The 20890-nt window shown below is 41.8% G+C and overlaps 1 protein-coding gene across 2 annotated transcripts in view; it reads right to left on the reverse strand.

The window, feature by feature from the left end:
* Positions 1-1687: 1687 nt before the first annotated feature.
* The window catches only part of LOC124121735 (hybrid PKS-NRPS synthetase LUC5-like), a 47173-nt gene continuing 27970 nt past the window's right edge, over positions 1688-20890 (reverse strand). For both annotated transcript variants that reach the window (XM_048383916.1, XM_048383915.1), the window contains exons 4-7: positions 19381-19584; positions 17823-18004; positions 11694-11868; positions 1688-7272 (exon numbers count right to left, since the gene is read on the reverse strand). In XM_048383916.1, the coding sequence (XP_048239873.1) occupies positions 2066-7272; positions 11694-11868; positions 17823-18004; positions 19381-19584 (5768 nt within the window). In that variant the 3' untranslated portion in view covers positions 1688-2065. The remainder of the gene's footprint in view (positions 7273-11693; positions 11869-17822; positions 18005-19380; positions 19585-20890) is intronic.

The following is a 20890-nucleotide window of genomic DNA, read 5'->3' on the forward strand; positions in this document are numbered from 1 at the left end:
TATTGAGAATTCTTTTACATATTGTAAAAACAAAGGTCATAGATCACATTTCTCAAAACTTCTTTTAAGCAATCACAAAGTAAAAATTAAGTGGTGATGCAATGTCTTAGAAGATGGGCAATACTATGCGCTGTCTTTTATAAAGAACAACCAAGAAAGAAAATCATTTCTACAAATAATCCTCAATCATTGTAAACAGGAACAATTCTCATTCCTTTTTACCAACAGTTATCCAGGAACAAGTTCCAAGATCTGTTATCATATCTACAATTATAAATATTCCTGGTATGTACAACCTTACCATGATATTTAATCGTGTTGAACAATAAGTTGCAATAGAAGAGTGAAGGGAGAAAGATTGAGTGGGCGTTACATGTTTGATCTGAATTCCCTGGCTGCCTGAATAACATACGATACATTGCAAAGGTAGTGCGCAATAGAGCTATTCGGGGAAGGGAGATAATCACTCACTCTAGAAATCCGCATGTTGAATAAGATGTGTGATGTCAGTGCGTGATAAAACTAATATACTGATATAATAATCTGATAAACTACGCCTATAGCTAAACGAGATAATCGCTCAATGCGCAATATTATATTCTTACAAAATATAGACCGGTTAACTTTAGCGAAAGAACATAAATTTCCCCTTAACATTTTTAGCTTTTTTAAAAATCACATATTGAACAAAAGGATTTTCTACATTACTAAGCATGACTAAGTCACAGAATGTAACAGGCGATTGGTTAAAACATGTCCAGATTAAGTCACCCTCAGACTCCAAGTTTAAAGAAACAAAAATGGCGCTCTCCTTTAGTAAAAAACAAAGTAACCCTTACACTTCCCCACATTCAGGACGGGGAAGAATGATACAGACACAAGATTAAATGTTCAATATAAAAGAGCATTAGCATAAAAAACATCTACATAAACATATTTCCCACGCCCTGCGATTGGGAATACATCACCAAAACAAAAAAAACGTCTAAACGTTACATTTCTCAAATGACTGCATTGATAATCAGGCCACACAGTCTCTATAGAAGTGCAATAGAAGTGTGAAGGGAGAAAGATTAAGTGCGCGTTACATGTTTGATCTGATTGGGAATACATCACTAAAACAAACAAAAACGTCTAACTTGTGTTGCAAATGACTGCATTGATAATCAGGCCACTGTCTCTTTTCTACCCACTCAGTCACTCAACACATGTAATAAAGTAGTTCACGCCAACTCAAAGCAACTTACACAACCGCCACACATTAAGACACTATAGATTACATACAGTACAACACCACGCTGACATTTACAGTGAAATCAAATTAGAATGTAATGCGGTGTGATTTAGTCAATCTCCTAGTGGGTAATCCATTATTTAATTTGTGTATTTGGTCCAAGTGGTCATAATTTATAAGAATCATGATCACGGACAGGTTATCCTCGATACACAGAAACTTCACATTCATGTTATCAAAACATCTGTATAAAGTGTATACAACATAATAATCAGTCCTGTACGGGACTGAGTAATGACAGGGAAATGCTGATGCAAAGAACCCGTGAAGATCCGGGGTAGAATAGGTCTTCAGCAACCCATGCTTACCATAAAAGGAGACTATGCATGTCGTAAGAGGCAACTAACGGGATCGAGGGGTCAGGCTCGCTGGCTTGGTTGATGCATGTCATCGATCCCAATTGCGTGGACCGATGCTCATGATATCAATCACTGGATTGTCTGGTCCAGACTCGATTATTTACAGACCGCCGTCATGTAGCTGAGTGCGGCGTTAAACAACAAACAAACCAAACCTGATTCAAAGCATGAAGTAAACATAACAGTCGACTGCTACCGAGATTACTGATAGCTCCATGTATCATCACCGTAAGCTGTGCCAGAGAGCTAATTGATGGCATGGCTGTAATTTGTGTCAGGTAACAACATGATGACATGACTATGTGCTGTGGCAGCGAGATACTGGATAACATGACAATATCCTATGTCAGGTTAGTCCTTGATGGCATGACTGCATGCATGCTGACTGTTAATAAAAGGATATCTCTTGTGTTTACTCCTGTTGAACATTTATTCTCCATTGTTCATAGACACGCTTCGAAATTTGGGACACCGTCGCATTTTCGATGAGCAGTGTTGTTGGCGACAGCTGAACTTGTGTTTCGTCCATGATTTGCGTTGTGATTTGTATGAAAGTCATCGAATCAACACCCAGTTCTCGGGTTCCCTGCTCAACATCTAGTGCAGTCTCGCCCAGCATGGCAACTTCAATAACAACAGCTTTCACATACTCCACGAGTTTCAACATGGCTTCTTCTTTTGAGACTTTGGTCAATTCGTTCAGATTCAAAGTTGGATGAGAAGCTGGTTGCACAGGAGATGCAGAAGGAGAAACAAGCAACCGAAAACGAGATGCAAAATCCGGGTTGTTTTCTCTTTGAAGAGTCTCTTCAAACTTTGTTAGGTTTAGTTCACAAATGACAATTTGCGGTTTGTTCAACATGAGTACATGCTTCAGACATTCTGGTATGTTTTTTTTCTGTATGATTTTATATCCATATGACTCAAGAATCTTTATGTTCTTTTCTTGTAACATTCCCATTCGCAGAGGGCCCCAGTTAACAGTTTGTCCACTCTGACCATTTTTATTCCGCACATGCGCAAGGGCATCCATAAAACCATTCCCAGCACTGTAGTTTGATTGTCCAGCGTTTCCAAAGACTGATGTTACAGAGGAAAACAGCACAAAGTAGTCCAGTGGGAGATGCTCTGTCAGGAGATGCAGGTTCCAGGACCCAGCAACCTTGGGAGAAGAAGCTGTGTGGAACTTCTCTCTTGTCATGTCCGGAAGTAGTCCATCCTCAAGCAAAGCAGCCCCAAAGAACACCCCTTTCAATGAGAACATAGGGAAACTGGTCTTCAACTCCGACAATGCTGATTTCAGCGCACTGATATCCTGAACATCAGCTTGCACTGATGTCACACTACATCCATAGTCCTTGGATATCTGTTCAATGTCTGCTTTTTTGTCATCTGTAGGATTACGTCTACTGAGAATTGCAACACATCCTGCTCCTTTGCTAGCCAAATACAAGACGCATTCCCATCCCAATCCAGTCAAACCTCCAACAACAAGATACATTCCAGTCTTATCAAACAGCATATCCTCTGGTATACCCACTTGTTCTGCATGGAGGCTTGCATCGCTGTAAATATTCCATTCCTTTGTTTTGAGAAGTTCGGTAAGGTCAATTGGTAGAGACTCTGACACTAGAGATGAGTCACACAAAGACTTGAAACACACAAATATTTCATCCACACTTCTGCTGTTGTCCTTAATCCAGCTGTACAGCTTTGGAATATGTGTCTCCATTTCATTGAATGACAGAATTTCCAAAGACCTCACAATGGATACTTTCAGTTGTAATCTTTCACATTTCACCAGTTTTAAAATGGAGGTTTTCATCATATTTTTGAAGCAGACAATACGCTCTAGACAATGCCATTTCCGAACAATCATTTGTGCTAGCTCTGCAGTTATCTGTATTGTAGATATGACCACTGGGCTTCCATGGTGAGATGGCATTTCATCTGGTGTCAACAATATAACTGGTTGTGAATGTTTGGCCAACAGTAGAACCTTCATTGCCTCAGCATATTTCTTCGTCTGGTGTGTGTACAGTATTGCAGTTTCTTTCATCACTTGATCACATAATCGCCAAATGCAATAAAGTTTCAACATGGATCCTGTTTTATAATTCCTGAGGTCCTTCAAATCCATCACAAATTTCTTGCGGACACAGGTCTTTGGCATGACTAGATGTGGGTAGCAAATAACAGCTGTTATATCTGTATCAGATGTCTCAGTGGTTCCACTCGATTCATAAGTGAGAACTGGATAGGTCATTGGGTTGTCCTCGTTATCATCAGCACAGAGTACCTGTTCAGTCAGGAATGTATTGTGAACTGCAATTGAATGGGTAGTGAACCTAACTTCTTTCACTGTCATCTGAGATGCTTCTCTTGAAACTGCGAAGAATGGTTCTGTAATAGTTTCTCTCGTTTTTGAAACTAAAATTGTGCCCATACCATTTCTTTGACTTTCTAGTCGAACATATGGTGTAGATATTTTTACTGGGTCAAACACCTGTCCATAGAACTGTTTGTTGTTCATCTCGATCTCTGGATAGTTTTGGATTTCTAAAACACTGCTTATAACAGTCTCAAGACAGGTGTCAGAGTCTTCCATCAGTTTTAGAAGCTTTATGACCATTCTAGGAAATTCTCGTCTGACACATCTAATGAAAGCCTGAATACCTTCATTAATGCAAGCTTGTGCATCCTGCCTTTTGTTCCCATGGCGGCGATCAACAGGAGTAGTCTTTGTCATGATAAGGATTGGTATTTTGAGAAATTTCTCGGATATGTAGAGGATGAGAGATCTCAGTGGCATGATTTTATCCTCCAAGTATCTCTCCAGATACAACCCATCTTCAGTTTTCTCAGGCATTGCTTGAAATAGGACAGCCACTGCTGATGCCTGTTGTAGTTCAAGAGGAAAACTGGTCCTGAGTAAAGTGGAAATATCATGAGTTCTCCAGGGCCCTGATGTGAGTGAGCTGTCACCATCGCTAAACATCAAAACATCTTGAAATGTTTTACTGTTACAGACTGGAACACCATGATCTATGGCCCTGGGCTGAATTTCATAAGCAACGTTTCTGACATTAAAAGTCTCCACGCCAATCATCTTCAACGTAAAAGCTGCAATGTGCGCGATGACGTATCCATCCATTGTCAGTAATGATAGTGAAAATGTTGCATGCGTTTCTGTTTCTTGAAGAACCTTAACATGGACGAGCATGTTCTTTGATATTTTCTTCTTGACAACCAAACCTTTCAGAAAAAATGGAAGCATCTCTTTGATGTTTGTTGCCACTGTAACGGATGTTTGTAACATTCCATCCAGAACAGCAGGGTGAAGAACTGTAAGTTCCATTTCACTTCCTAGCTGTGATCCAATGTCAATCAAAGTAAGACTTTCTTTTTCAGCTACCTGGCTACTTTGAATAACAGACATCATAACCCCATAGCTGAAACCAGCCTTGTCCAACTTCTCATAAATATCTTCCTTTGTCAGCGTGTGCTTACATCTTTCTTTAATTGATAGCACATCAAGTCTGTCTGGTGTGACGTCATCCAGAGTCTGCCTGATCACTGCTTCGGCGTATTCTGTAGTGCCTTTCTTGATAGTAACTGCCATCACACATTTGGGGATATTGTCTGTGTTATCCTTGATTTCAATGTTTGTTGTGTGTCCTGTTGTGTTTAGGTTTAATAGCCTTTTGAAAGACACTGAGATGTTTACTAACTTGTGTTCATTTAAAGCTATCCTTTTTGCAATGGCAAGTGCAGCCTCGGCATACACGGCACCTGGAAGAATAATTGTTCCTTTCACCTTGTGCTCAAAAACACTTTTAAAACTGTTTGGATCAATAATTAATCTTGCAGTTCCAGATTCAACAGTGCCCTTCAGAAACAGGTGACCTCCCGAATTCTCCGTTCTACCCATAAGCATTTGGTGCTCAGTGTCAGATACCAATAGAACAGGTTTCCCATTGAAAACATGAGCTGGATAACTTGTTGCCTGCATCTGTTCATCAAAGAAACTGTTCCACCTGATGCTGACTCCAGAGGTATACAGTACACTCAGAGCATTATACATATCAATGTACTTTGATCCTTTGTGGATAGATGAGACAGTTGTTACATCCAGAGATGTATCCTTGAAAATATCCCGTATGTGGGAATTTAATACTGGTTTGGGGCCTATTTCCACAAAGATATTGTTATGGAAATTGTGAGCAGCCTTCATAATGGCATCACAGAACCTGACTGGTTCCCTTATGTTCCTACCCCAGTAGGTCACAGACCTTATGGCTTCTTCATTTAAGCCCGGGTCAACTGATGAAATGAATTCGGTTGCCATCTTTGATGTTTGCAAAGGAAATAACACTTTGTCCAGCTGGTCTTTAGATGAAGCCATGAAGGGACTGTGGAAAGCTCTTGTGACAGGAAGTTCATGAAAGAGGGTGTTACTATCTGAAATATGCCCCAATTCCTCTTTGACTGACAGAACAGCCCTCTCATCACCACTGATAGTACATGAGACTGGGCTGTAGTGAAGGGCGACAACTACCCGATTTTGATGCTTCCTGCATGCTGTCTTTACTTGTTCAATGTCAACATTTCGGATAAGCATCATCTTTCCACTTGGCACCATAGCCAGGATCCGAGTCCTTTGGAGGATGACCCTCACAGCATCATACAGGGACAGGATCCCAGCAATGTGTGCTGCAGCCACCTCCCCCACTGACTGACCAACAACAGCTGCAGGCTTCACCCCCCAGGATTCCCAGAGGTGAGCTAGAGACACCTGACAAGCAAAGATGGCAATAGGACCAAACAAAGGATCTGTCACATCATGATTAGCAAGCAGTCTCTTGATTAAAGACCAGTTTACAAAGTGACAGAGACAATCTTCAATTTCCTGGATCTTTGACAAGAAGCATTTACTGCATTTCATGTGATCCTTGCACATTCCAACCCATGCTGTACCCATTCCGCAAAATACAAATATGATGCGCCCTTTGTCTCTTTTGGGAGTTCGAGATATGTTTGATAACTGGCTTTCAATTTGTAATTTAAGATCTCTGTAGGTGTCTGCGAAGAACACCTTTCTGAAATCAAAGTGCTCCCTACACACACATGACGTGTATGCCAGGGCTTTGAAATGTAACTCCCCATGATGTTTGAAGAACTGTGAAATTGATTTGTGTAATGTATCATAATCAGAGCCTGAAAAGCAAACTGGTACAATTTCATCTGTTTCGTTACATTGACCTAAACGTTCCACAGAATATGATCTCAGAACAGCATGACTGTTGCTACCACCAAACCCAAAGGAATTGATACATGCAATTTTCTTCTCCCGTTTCCAGTCAACATTCTCAACAGGCACCACAAACCGAAACCTGTCAAAGTCAATATCTTCATTGGGCTTGTCGAAGTGTAGAGATGGCACGATGGTGCTGTGTTTCATCATCAGCAGGACCTTGATGAGTCCAGCCACTCCGGCTGCTGCCTCTAGATGGCCGATGTTGGTCTTCACAGAACCAATGTGACGTTGCCGAGGAAACTTCTCAAAGAAGGTCCCCAGAGCTGTAGCTTCTACAGGGTCTCCCAGTCTCGTCCCTGTGCCTGTAAAGATGAACAACTGCTTCAGCATTCCTCGTCTGTGCCATGGAACACTCATCTCTTCACATTGCAGTTAAAGCTACATTTCTACAAATTAACTATGATAGCAGGAAATGTCATTTCTCCCTTCAAACAAATGTGTAAACCTGTCAAAACCATGTATAAGCAGTATCAACTTTTGATTCGACTCTAACATCTGAAGACATGTCCATTCCTCTTTTGTACTGGATTCCAAAGAGCTATAAAAATGCATACACTCTCTTTTATGTAGATTAACCATGAATCTTAATACAATCAAGGAAGGACTTTCTTTATATTCACAGACTCCCCAAAACGTAATCTCAGAAAAGAACCAAATTCAATTATGTTAATACGTTTTCCAACTTTGAAATCCATTATCCCACACATCAAACTTCAGGATCGGGGCAATTTGTCAAAAATGAAATCAAATGTCATCTGAAGTTTACTGACAAAACAATATGTGAAATGCTGGACTTTCTGATTGATAACATCTATGTGAAATCTGGGGGTGGGGGTAAGACATTTAGGCAAGATGTAAGCATCTACATGGGCACCGATTGTGCTCACCTTTTTGCTGATCTGTTTCTTTATGCATATGAATCGGAAATTCTGCTCGTATCGACAAATCAAAACAAGGCAATTTGGCCAAAAAGTTTAACTTAAGCTTCAGTTATATCGATGATCTGATATCGTTCAATAGCTGTCAAATAGCCATTCCCTTCTGCCAATTTACCCACCTTAGCTAGAAATGAAAGAGACCAGTGAAACCACCACATGTATTTCATACTTAGATCTACGTGTATGCATAAAGATATAAAGTGACAAAGACTGCTGTAAAAGTATGTATGACAAGAGGGATGACTTTAAATTTCCAGTAGTCAACTTTCCCTTTATGTCCAGCAATATTCCAAAAGCTCCAGCCTACGGTATCTACATTTCATAAATTTTGAGGTGCATTAGAACATTTTCTTTCTGCGAATATATCAAACATCGGTTTACGGGTCATGCTCAGAAGTGCATTCATCTGGGTTACAACATTCAGCGCCTCAGTTAAGCTTTAAAAATGTTTAATGGAAGTCATGTGGAGGACATTTCCAAATTTGATGCATCAATAATGATGTCTGATGCAATTTCCTATATGATATGCCCCCGTGTGTTTTTTAGGTGAACATGTAACTTGGCTTTGCATGTGTTTGTGATGGGTGCCACCCGTTGGGCAGAACAACATTTGGAACCAATGGTATGATTTGATAAAGGGCACGAGTTGCCAATAGGTTTGTCAGCACCATACTGTGCTCATGGGTTTCACCAAAGTGGTAAACGTCACTTCGTGTTTTCGTTCTACATGATGCTGACACGCCGTGATGTTACTGGAATAATGTTAAAAACGGAATTAAACCCAACTCACTCACTCACTTACTATTTGATAGTGATTCGTGAACACATACTCATGATATAGCAGGAATCGTGCAATCGACGCTGCTTTTAGCAGACATTTCTTCTACATATGGAAAGGGTTTTCTCGCTTCTTTCAAAAGTGTTGGTCTAGATTTAGATTAGGCATTTGGTGGTGTCACTTGGACATTATTGTTACATGGCAGTGTAATTTATTGTTCAAATATGATGTAATTGTATTACATTGTTTTTGTTGAGATTCAGTAGAAGTTCATAGCATTGTGTTTTCACGATGGTTAGCAGTAGTGTGGACGTTACTGTAACTGTTGACACTTTTGGAGTGAACTGTATTTTGGAATCTTCTAGAACAGCTAGAGTATATGGTATACAACCTTCTCGAAGGTATTTAGACTATATGAGGGAGCAAGAGGATGCCTCTCATCTCACATTATATCAAGACGAGAAGATCGTTGTTTTCACCCTGGATATTTTGCCTATTTTGGAAGCATGGCCACTATTGCTGCTAGGTGAATGCTATTCTCGCTGACCACTGCTATTATAGTTTGTACTTTCATGGTAATTGTTCTGAGATCCAATTTCGTACTGCCACTTTTTTATTTGTAAACCTAGCCAATATTATAATATAATTGTTAACAGTATAACATTTTGTTGTGGTTTGTTGGTTTCACACTGAATTCTTTTGCATATAAGACTTCTGAGTTGTTTCAATTTGGAAGTCGACACCTAACAACATTATGCACAGTATTCTTTGGTGCAAATATTTAATGTGAATATGTTAAAGCATGACTAATTGCGTTATGATAGAGGTATAACTATCATGGTAGATCATCAGTTATTACGTGAACTTAGAATAAAAAAAACCTAGTTGATTTATGCTTTTTTTCTAGAACAGATTTGTGTTTTGAACATGATGTAAGATTATTATCTGGTTGTAAGGAAGTTTTTATTCATCAGAAGCCTAGGATTTCATAGTCTGTTTGGGGTAAAGAGTACATGACTGACATGTGCGTTTAACGCACGTGCAGACATTTTGTATTAAATCAAGAACGAGACAATATTGGTTCATCTCCTTGTCAGTCGCAGATCAATGTTTCCGAAAATATTGTTATATCATGCTAGTTTATAGATAAGGTGGAGGAGAAATAGTTCTTTGATAGTTTTGTGGATTGAATACAGTGACGTTTATACCTTAGTACAAAGTCAATTTGTCAGAATGGTATTTTAGCCGGCTACATAAGTGCTTTAGCGGCACGCAGAGTGAGTTTCATGTAAAGAGTAACGTCCCTTGGCTGTCGGCCACAGCGGAAGTAAATAAACTCGACGTCCCATTCAGTGTAAGTTAACGAATGGTTAAGACAGCTACTACTATGTGTAGAATCACTACAATTTATACCTTACTATGGTACAAGTGGTTTGATCAGGATATTCTTGTAGATTAGAGTGTTTTGCATGATGAAGTGAATTAGAAAGCTTTCCCACGTTTTACACACATGAAAGTATTCATCTGTCCAATATTGACAAACATGTTTGTGCTGTAGTCTTTTTTGTAAATACATAAATAAGGGTTACAATATTATTATAGAATAATTGTGATGTTTAAAAAAATTATCTTTGCACATGAATAACAGTTGCATTCCAATTAAGGGGAGATAATTCTGCCCCGTCTCTTAACAATCAGCTGTCAGTTGAAGATGTTCCTTCAGTTTATGTTCAAACAAGCTCAGGAAGAGGCCACGGGTGGCCCAGTCGTCTAAGGCGCCGCGATTCGCTGTGCAGAGTTGCGTCCCCTGGGCACGCCAGAAACCTATGATTGTGGGTTCGAATCCCGGTTCACCACAATTATGTTTCTAGGTTTGTCAGCACCATACCCGTGCTCGTGGGTTTCACCGAAGTGGTAAACGTCTGAGACCTGCATCACTTCGGGATTTCCTCCCACATTAAGCTGAAACGCCATGATATAACTGGAATAATGTTAAAAGCGGCTTTAAACCCAACTCACTCACTCACTCAAACAAGCTCATGGTTCTGTATCTTGTTTATGATAGTCTTATTTATATTTCTGAGAATGAGCTAAATAAGTCGGATAAATTTGATATCAAGTTTGATAAAACATTTAGAGTTCAGACAGTCACCTGAAAGTTTATATTGGAAACAGTTAATGTTCATAACAATTCTCTGAAGTATTTCCAAGTTGAAATTGTTCATCTTGGTTGATATTTCAAGGAAATTAGTTGTCCATTCCAGTTGTTAATTATTATTTAGATGGTCTTGCCAGTTCTATAAGGTACCAGTCTCAACACTATGATGTATTATGTTCTGTATCATGTGCTCACGAGAAGTATTGTGTATGTGTTCAGAAGTATTGTGTGTTAAAGACTAAAGTAACACATAACAGTTAACATGTTTCCAGCATACCAATAATTTATTATGTTAGTTGGCCGTTCTGTTCTACTGTTTGTAGAAATTGTTGATGTAAGGCATTTGATTATGTAACCCTTGCGCAGATATTTTGTATCAAATTAAGAACGAGAAAATATTTCTTCATCTCTTCATCTATTCCATTTCTTTGGCTTCAGGGGACTTTAGCAATTGGAAGGGGGTGGGGGGATGGGGATCTTGGGGGCAGCCAGAGCAAAGGCACATGATGACATCAAACATGTTACAAATAGACTTCCAACAATGCCTGTTTTAACAAGGGTCCTCAAATCGCAGACTGATTCAAAATGTCATCATCAATACTTGTTTTAGAAAGTAGTCTTAGTTATAAATATGTAGTGTGTGAATATTCTGAATATTTACTGTTTAAGACATAAGATTAACATAGCATTTTCTTATGACAATTACAAAACATCAAAATTTGCTATTGTTGCAAATCGTTTCAGAGGCATACTTCATGGTTAGTGTATAATATAGCCTACATTAAAAGACATTGCGGTCATCTAGAACATCAATGGAAGATTCGGTTTTATGAAATGTTGTGAACCTACCATGAGCTTCAATATAGTCTACTTGAGTCGGGTCGATCCCATGTCGTGTGTAGATGTCATTTAGCAGTTCCTGCTGTTGTTTCCCTGAGGGTGCTGTGATGGGCGTAACCTGCCGGCCATCTTGATTCAATCCCGTCACAATAGTTCCCCAAATGTTGTCACCATCATGCAAAGCCTGAAATATATAATCATGGGATGGATGATTATGTTTTCCCCTGTCAAATGATATTCTGGTTTCGTGGTTATAGTATTATTCAATTTAGTAAAATCTAAATATTTTTAGTATTTGCGTACTTATCCTGCATTACCTAACAGCGATGGTCCTGGGGGAGGAAATAAGTTGTTGTTCTGAAGTCCCTATTACTGACCACCGCCGCTGTCCTGTCACCCGAGCTCTGAGAAAAACATACTTTTGAGGTTTCTGAGGCAAAATTGTGTGTGTGTGTGGGGGGGGGGGGGGGAGTTTGCGACGGGTGGGCCTTCAACGTAGTAATGCAGGATAAGTATACAAATGTAAAATGTAAAAACTATTAAGTTTCCGCTACATTTTTTACTTATCCTGCATTACTCCTTAATGCATCTGTATCGAACGGTTTGGAGGTGGGTTAACCTTCAGAATACAGAAACCTCAATAATTCACAGCTGAAACACGACACCAGTTGGTCGATAAACCGTGAAGCAGAAAAGTTAAGAAAAACGCCATAACGGTAGGGTTGTTCAAATATCAAAACGATTGAACATAGGATTTAAAGAGAAATTCCCCATACACATTTAGTAATAAAGAAAATAATAGCTAAACAGCTAATTCTTTACTTACTATGTCAAAGAGCCGGTGTTGACAAACAAGATTGTCTGATATTCTTCCACTGGCGGAAACTGAGCGACTGCACGTGGAAGTAGGCTGGCTCTGTATAGGGCGAGTTCATTATTTTCGTCGTGGGTTGGTAACCAGGGCCAAAACTTCGCACGCCTTCGACGTCCTTCATCGCTACATCGCGAAGATAATGACTAACGAGAACTGTGTCGAACCTCCAAAAACATCCTTCCGTGATTGTTCTAATAGAACAATTGTTGTGTAAAGCGAAGGTAAAGGCTAACACCCTGAAATCGTGAGGGTAATTCCCTCTAGGCGGATTCCGTTTGGCGATCACGTAAGCCTGAAGGATGACTGCGCGTAACCATAGGGATATGGTGTTACGTCTAACTTTGGTCGGTGGACGTAGTATACACGGGTATAAGTAACTGCTTCCTCGAACCACGCCTAGTCTTGGAGCGGCGGATGAAAACTCGAACTGCTCGCACCGAGCCCAGAAAAAAATCACCTTCATCTACGGCTCCCACAACAGTCGATATTGGCGGGATGGCGAAGGAACGATCGGATTGGCCTGGTAGTTGATTTTTGCCATAAAATCCCAGCATAACCCAAGATGTACCAATCCGTGCATCCCATGCTCAAAGCTGTCCCGGATGATGTCGATCGCATGTAGGTTGCTAACCCGTGCCGCTGTGGCTAATGCCAAAAGAAAACCATTGTTTCCTTGTTGAGGTCATAAAATGAGGATGCATGGAGGGGCTCGAAGAGGGGCTCAAAGTACCATGTTCAAGTCCCATGCAGGTTGGTGGAACTTGGCCTTCTGATCCTCAAGCCTGAATGAGCGTAGTAGGGCCTGTAGTTCCGTGACCATGGTCACCTTGCGATTTTCCGGAACGGCAAACACTGAGTTAAGTTCAACCAAATATGAAGTAATAGTGCTACCAACCAAGTGTCTTGGGTACGCAAATGTAGGAGGTATTCCGCTAGGAATTGTTGTGACGCAATAGTAGCGTCTAGATTCTTTTGCCTTGCAAAAAGTCTCAAATGATCCCCACTTGTCATCGTATAGTCTTCTGGGAGAGGAACGATAAATTAAAGCTATAGCTTTTGCTGCCCGCGCCGAATAGCCCTTCGCACTTTAACGCCTTTTAAAGACAAACCATGCATGCAGCCGCAACCTGTCTGACGTTGGGTGAGGCAATTTGCTGTGAGGGTGGATGAGTAGGTTGGACCACTGTGGGAGGGGTAGTGGATCGTCTTCTGCTAGATTTTTCTGAGCCACCAGGACGCAACCAAAGTGAGAGTAAGATACCTTGTCTCCTTGATCCCTTGTGTCACCTTGGTAAGTAAAACTGGTGGCGGAAAAGCGTACGCTTTTAGTCCTTCCCAAGGGATGCTAAACGCGTCCACCGCCCAAGTCTGCAGATCCAGTAACGGGGAGATATACGTCATTAGTTGGTGGTTTAGGCAAGTAGCAAACAAGTCGATGTTTGGTTGCCCGAACTTCTGAAGCAGTAACTGGAATGCTTCTGTGTGAAGTTCACACTCGATGGGGGCCACCCGGTCTGGACGCGATAAAACATCGACCAGAATGTTTCGACATCCGGGGATGTGCTGAACTATAAACTGTAGTTGCAGTCGATCCACTAGATGGAAAAATTTGAATGTCTGTAGTTGGAGAGAGCGGGAGTGCGTTGTTCCCTGGTTTCGCAGGCACCACACCACAGTTCTGTTGTCTGTGTATACTGCGAGTTGGGCTGACTGTAGTTGATTCTGCCAATGTGATATGGCCAGAATTAAAGCTTCCAACACCATGTTGTTTATGTGCCACTTTCGCTGAGCTCCGGACCATAGCCTTCAGGCTGTCTGGCCGTGCAAGTGAGCACCCCACCCCTGAAGGGAGGCGTCTGCGAACAGGTGTAGATTCGGGGATAACCCGAATAAAGAGCCTCCTCATACGAAATCAGCTTCATCGATTGAGGTAAGCCCTTTCTTGAGCCGGTAGAGTGATGGTAGAGTGGATCATGACGCCTGATGTAAGGGTTAAGGAAATGATGAATTGGGCGCAGTCGTTAGCGGCCTATGCTAGTTAAGTCCTGTGCCGAGGTGAGTAAACCTAACAACACTTGCCATTGGCGAAGCGTGCGTGGTTGGTGTAGAGCAGGTTACAAGAGGCGTAAAATCTTGTGCAATCTGTCCCTCGGTACTGATGGGAGATCCTGGTCTGTCTGGAACAGGCCTCCTATAAACTGAAGCCGATAGGAAGGAGATAACTCCGACTTCGCCTCGTTGGTTATCCATCCCAGTTGATATAGTAGCCGTCTGCCTGATGAATTCCCGGTGGCGTACTAACGTTGGCGTGTGTTGATGACACAGTAGACCGTCCTCTATCTACGACTTGAACCAAGTGTTCGTCAGGAGTAGATACGCAGTTATTGGCTTCATTACTCTTGGAAATAGCCATGGGGTCAGTGAAATGCCAAATGGGAAAACTACCCATTGGTAGTGAACTCCATTGAACTGGAACCTCAGGAGTCTGCGGTCGGAGGGATGGATAGTCGAGACTGATCAAGGATCGAGCGCATTGATGTTGATTCTGAGCAGTCTCAATGTGGTGAGGCGGCAATAATGTGAACGCTTCAGGTAACATTCGTTGAACACGGAGAGATTTGGATAATTCTCATCCTTCATGGGTACCAGGCAGATAGGAGGATAAAACCCCGGTGTTAAGACTGGGTTGTGAGCCATCTCTACAGCTCTTCTCACCAACAGTATGTTCTATGTTGGATTTCCCAAATCAAACTGTGGTCAATGGTGGGGTTACCTCTACGTGTATACAAAAACCATGATGTAGTACAATGAGTATGTAGTCGTCCTCGAGACTTGCCTCTGCCACGCCCTTCCCAACGAAGGGAATACTGGTCTCCTTTGAGAGACGCGCGTCTAGGCTTAAAATTGCCTGACCTGACCAAGACTAAAAGAAACGTGCTTGAGTCTTGAGCGCAGTGTCATTCCAAGCGTTTTTGGAACTTGGCGTGCGTGTCTGCGATCTGTTCATTGAACAGGGGTGTAGATGACCAAGCTTGACGAAGCATCCTGCGGTTGAAATCAGAGTCCCAGTTGGAAAAACTCTAAAGTCTGCGTGTGACGGTAATTTCCGCCAGAGCGGACTCAAGATGAATTTTCATGTGGTCAATCTGACGCTGTTGGAAAATCACCATAGTTTGAAAGTGATCTAATCGGATAGGGTTATCCTCTGATAGATCCTGATCCACCGCAAGCATTGACGATGTTGGTGGCATAAATGACGGAGCAAATGTAAGTTTGGAGAAGTCTTCCTCCAATGACCTCGTGGTATTTACCCCGTTACCAGGGGAGGGCGTCACTGACACGAGATGGTCTGCTACCCACTCGGGCACTTGCGCTAAGCCGGCGATCTGCTCCGGTGCGTTGTGCCTCCTATGTCAGAAGGCTTTGATAACCCGCCTGGATAAGGAGTCATGTGCCGATGTTACCGTACGCGCTGTCCAGCGATGTATTCTGTACCAGAAGGCACATTAGGCGTTTGGTTTACGTTAGGCGCAGGTGTAGGCGCTAACACTTGTGCCAAAGTTGTTGAAACAGCGCTAAGCTGATCATGTGCCGGTTGCGTAACATTGTACGCTGAAGTTATTGTAGAGGCGCTTGGGTAGTAGTCAGGCGCTGCGCTCGGCGCAGGTAACTGAGACACAAAGCTCATTGGTTTTGACTTGATCATGGCTTGCGTCTGCGCTACCCCCGTCAAAGCGTCTTGAGACGCTGGCGCCGGCGTCGCAGATTTCGCACATCTGGATGTCTCAGGCGGCTGAACATAATGAGCAGTTACGATACTCACAAAATCCTCCGGTATTGTTGATTTCTGTGGAGGGTGAACGTCTGCAGTCACAGTTACGGGCGTCATATTACCCGCCGAAAATAACGGTTGGGTGGTAATGACCGAACCATGTCTTTCGCTATTCAGCGATTGTGACATTCCTCTCGTCTCACGATGGGATTGCCTTATAATATGATTGTGAGTAACCTGCCTTTATATTGGAAAACCCGTTGGAGAGAGATTTACATAAAAATTACATTTAGAATTTGGCGAGCACATCTGCGGGCATGCCGAATAACGTGGATAAAGATCTTTGAGCGATTATTCCCACGACAATATGTGCAACGCCCAAGCATAGTTAACGCAATTAAACCATTGTTGATGAAATGGAACTGGAAGAATGCCGTAGAATTGAATAATAATCTACATTAAGAGTTTGGCGAGCAAATCTGCGTGCAAGCCAACCAACGTGGATGATAATCTTTGGAAGATTTTTCCCACAACAAAATGTACAACGCGCAGCATAAGTTACGCAATGAAAGCCTTGTTGACGAAACGCTACCGGAAGAATACCGTAGATTTGAACAATGATCTGTCGGCAAAAATACGAGTTGAAAGCGTATACAATATCTTTATATACGCAACTCAATGTAAACCAAGGCTATTTACATCTAGAGTTTGGCGAGCACATGTGCGTGCAAGCCAACCGACGTGGATGATGATCTTTATAAGATTTTTTCACGACAATTAGTACAACGCGCAAGCATAAGTTACGCAATTAAAGAATTGTTGACGAAGAGGGACTGGAAGAAAGCCGTAGAATTTATATCGATCTATCGGCAAACATATTTTAACGAGTTGAAAGTGTATACAATAAGTTATACTGGTATATGTATGCGCAACTCACTGTTACGCCAAAGCTAGTAGTATTTAAGAACACAAGAATATGTTATACATGCGTAGCTGAGAATTGTAAACAATTTGACTACCCTGGCAGGCAACCAATTGTAACAAAATTCAAAATGGCGACGAAAAACAAATATGTGGCGGGAAAAAAGTCTTTTTACGCCTAATGAATTCATATAAAACTACACAACATAGTGAAAGTAATATGAAAAGAATACATCACCCATCGCAGATCAATGTTAGGATTGTAGACGAAAACTAAAGGCCTAAATTAATCCAAAAGGAGAGCTCCGCTGGAACACGTCCTTGCTGTATTGCGACAAGCAGTGATGTAAAGAAGGTGACCTTAGGTGTCATCAAGGTCACAGGACAGCGGAGGTGGTCAGTAAAAGGGACTTCAGAACAACAACTTTATTTCTTCAGCCAGGACCATCGCTGTTGCGCTGTCCTTCTAGTTGTCGTAAGGTAAGCAGTGAATGCATTAAGGAGTAATGCAGGATAAGTTAAAAAAATATATAATACTTTTGCGACACACACAACTGTGCAATTGTCTTACTTGACTTAGGAGTTTCACGATGACGATTCCACATCCTTCTCCTCTGGTATAACCATCGGCATTTGCTGAGAAGGCGTGGCACTGTCCAGTGGGAGACAACATCCGAGCCTTGCTAAGCTTGATGAAATACCCTGGATGGAGAAGTAGGTTTACTCCTCCACAAATTGCCATTGTACAATCACCTGGGAAAAATATAAAACAATAGACCATGTAAACAAACGAACGTCCTGTATCAAAAGGACACTGTGGAGGGGATAAAGATGAAATGTCTTTTGGAAAACAATATAATTTTTGCTTGAATTCACTCTTTTATTTGTTTGTGAAGCATCACATCAACGTCATAATGTTTTCTCGAATAATATCTGACGGGTTTTGTCATGTTCATAGTGATTGATTGATTGATTAAGTATGGTTTTACACCGCTTTTAGCACGTTATTGGCGTCACGTTTCTTGTTTGTGACGTCATCCTATATTTGACGTTGATACTTGTAACTCAGTTACCTCTGTTGCAAGCTTTGTTCTCTATTATATTTATTAATAAAGTCACGAACGTGGTTTCTTTAAACATTATTGCCATTGCGCATCACAATTAACGATATAAAAACACAAAACAGTGTCGAATAACGAATTTCTGTACCAGAATTTTCATGTGAAATATGTGACGCGGGTGTTGCAAAATCAAAAATGGCTTCTTCTGACGTTAAGCGGTCTAATATTAGGTCAGTAACAACCATCTTGTATGTTTACTGACGATATACGGGCTCATATGGGGTTAGTAGTTCTGCTCTCTGATTGGTCAATCTTACTATGAGGCATAATAAGAGATGTCATACCCACCTGCTGTGAGTGCCAGTCATGAGATGCTCTACTCACCTGCTGTGAGTGCCAGTCATGAGATGCTGTACCCACCTGCTGTGAGTGCAAGTCATGAGATGCTATACCCATCTGCTGTGAGTGCCAGTCATGAGATGCAATACCCACCTGCTGTGAGTGCCAGTCATGAGATGCTATACCCACCTGCTGTGAGTGCCAGTCATGAGATGCAATACCCACCTGCTGTGAGTGCCAGTCATGAGATGCTCTACTCATCTGCTGTGAGTGCCAGTCATGAGATGCTCTACTCACCTGCTGTGAATGCCAGTCATGAGATGCAATACTCAACTGCTGTGAGGGCCAGTCATGAGATGCTGTACCCACCTGCTGTGAGTGCCAGTCATGAGATGCAATACTCACCTGCTGTGAGTGCCAGTCATGAGAAGCAATACTCACCTGCTGTGAGTGCCAGTCATGAGATGCTCTACTCACCTGCTGTGAGTGCCAGTCATGAGATGCAATACTCAACTGCTGTGAGGGCCAGTCATGAGATGCAATACGAACCTGCTGTGAGTGCCAGTCATGAGATGCTATACCCACCTGCTGTGAGTGCCAGTCATGAGATGCAATACTCAACTGCTGTGGGTGCCAGCCATGAGATGCTCTACTCACCTGCTGTGAGTGCCAGTCATGAGATGCTCTACCCATCTGCTGTGAGTGCAAGTCATAAGAAGCTGTACCCACCTGCTCTGAGTGCCAGTCCTGCCTGATGTATTGCCACGATGGAGGAGGAACACGCTGTGTCTATGGTCATGGACGGTCCTGCCAGGTTGTACACGAATGACACCCTGTTGGATATTATAGAACCGCCCTGTCCTGTCACGGTGTAGTTGCTGACATCCGGTGATACATCTGATATCAAGAGACCATAGTCCACAGCCATGTTTCCTACAATTGAAACAAAGTTATATTACCATGAGTGTCGTCGCCACTTGATGATGGAAAGTGACTAAATAAATCTGTCAATGCATAAGTTATCAAATCAAATCAGCAATTATTGAACTATTATAAACCTACAATGAATATCTGCATCAATTGTATGTGCACTTGTGTGGATTGAATGTCCTGTGCAGTCAAAATGTTGATGACTGTCCATATGATGCCTGGTAGCCTTGTCATAAAAGTTCCCCACTTAACCCCCTGGATGTCATTTGGACATATATGTCCCTACACGAAAGGCAGTTGCTGTGCCAGAGGGACATATATATGTTCTTCTGAAACATCATGTTAAAGAATTGAAATAACATATTTTTGGATTACCCCAAGCCCATAGTAATTGCAACATCGCAAAAATAGTAATAGCCATTTGTTTTTTTAATTTGTTTTCGATACTATCTTGAAATTTCAAGTTCGTTTATTGAGATTTCAACTTAGTCTCTTGACATTTCAACATAACATCTTGTTATTTCAAGAAAAGAATTAAAAAAAACAAATGGCGAAAAAGGCTTCCGTACATATATGCAGTGTCTAATGTATTTATTATATACTGAACCGCAAAAGAAACGTCGCCATGGATAGATATAAAAGAAACCGTATTTGTCCTAACACTGTAAACAGACTTTGAGACATATTAAACAGATGAAACTTGGCAAAACTTATGATCAAGGGTGAAATTAAAGTGTCAAATGTTCTTAAAGGGAAACACAACATTAGTCTCTGAGAAAATGGTATCACAAATCAGAATCTCGTGTGTCCGCCATGTGCATTGATGACTGCCGTGCAACGTCGATACATGGAATGAATGAGGCGGTTGAAGAAAGCCATAGGCACTTAAGTCCACACTCTTAGGAACGCCTGACGCAGTTCAGCTGCAGTTGTCGACCTTGGTCGGACGTCATTCAGCCATCTTTGAATCTCGTCCCACAGGTGCTCAGTGGGATTTAAATCGGGACTGAGGGCAGGCGACTGCATAGTTCTGATGCCATTCTGCTGGAGGAAGTCTCTTGTTGCTCTCGCAGTCTGGGCACGGGCGTTATCATGCTGATACGTGCCAACTGAGGTATGGCGTGTGATCTCCAGATTTGATCAATGTACCGAGCTGCTGTGACACCATTGCCTCTCCCTGGACAGATGTTCTGGAGGAACACATGACAGACCCTCTGTGCAAGACCAATTCCACCCCATACCATGATGCTCGGACCACCCCACGAGTCTCTCCCAACAACACAAGCATCCGAATAACGTTCCCCACGGC

Source organism: Haliotis rufescens, unplaced genomic scaffold, assembly GCF_023055435.1.
Source record: "Haliotis rufescens isolate VD_foot unplaced genomic scaffold, xgHalRufe1.0.p SCAF_5, whole genome shotgun sequence".
NCBI classification, from domain to species: Eukaryota; Metazoa; Mollusca; class Gastropoda; order Lepetellida; family Haliotidae; genus Haliotis; species Haliotis rufescens.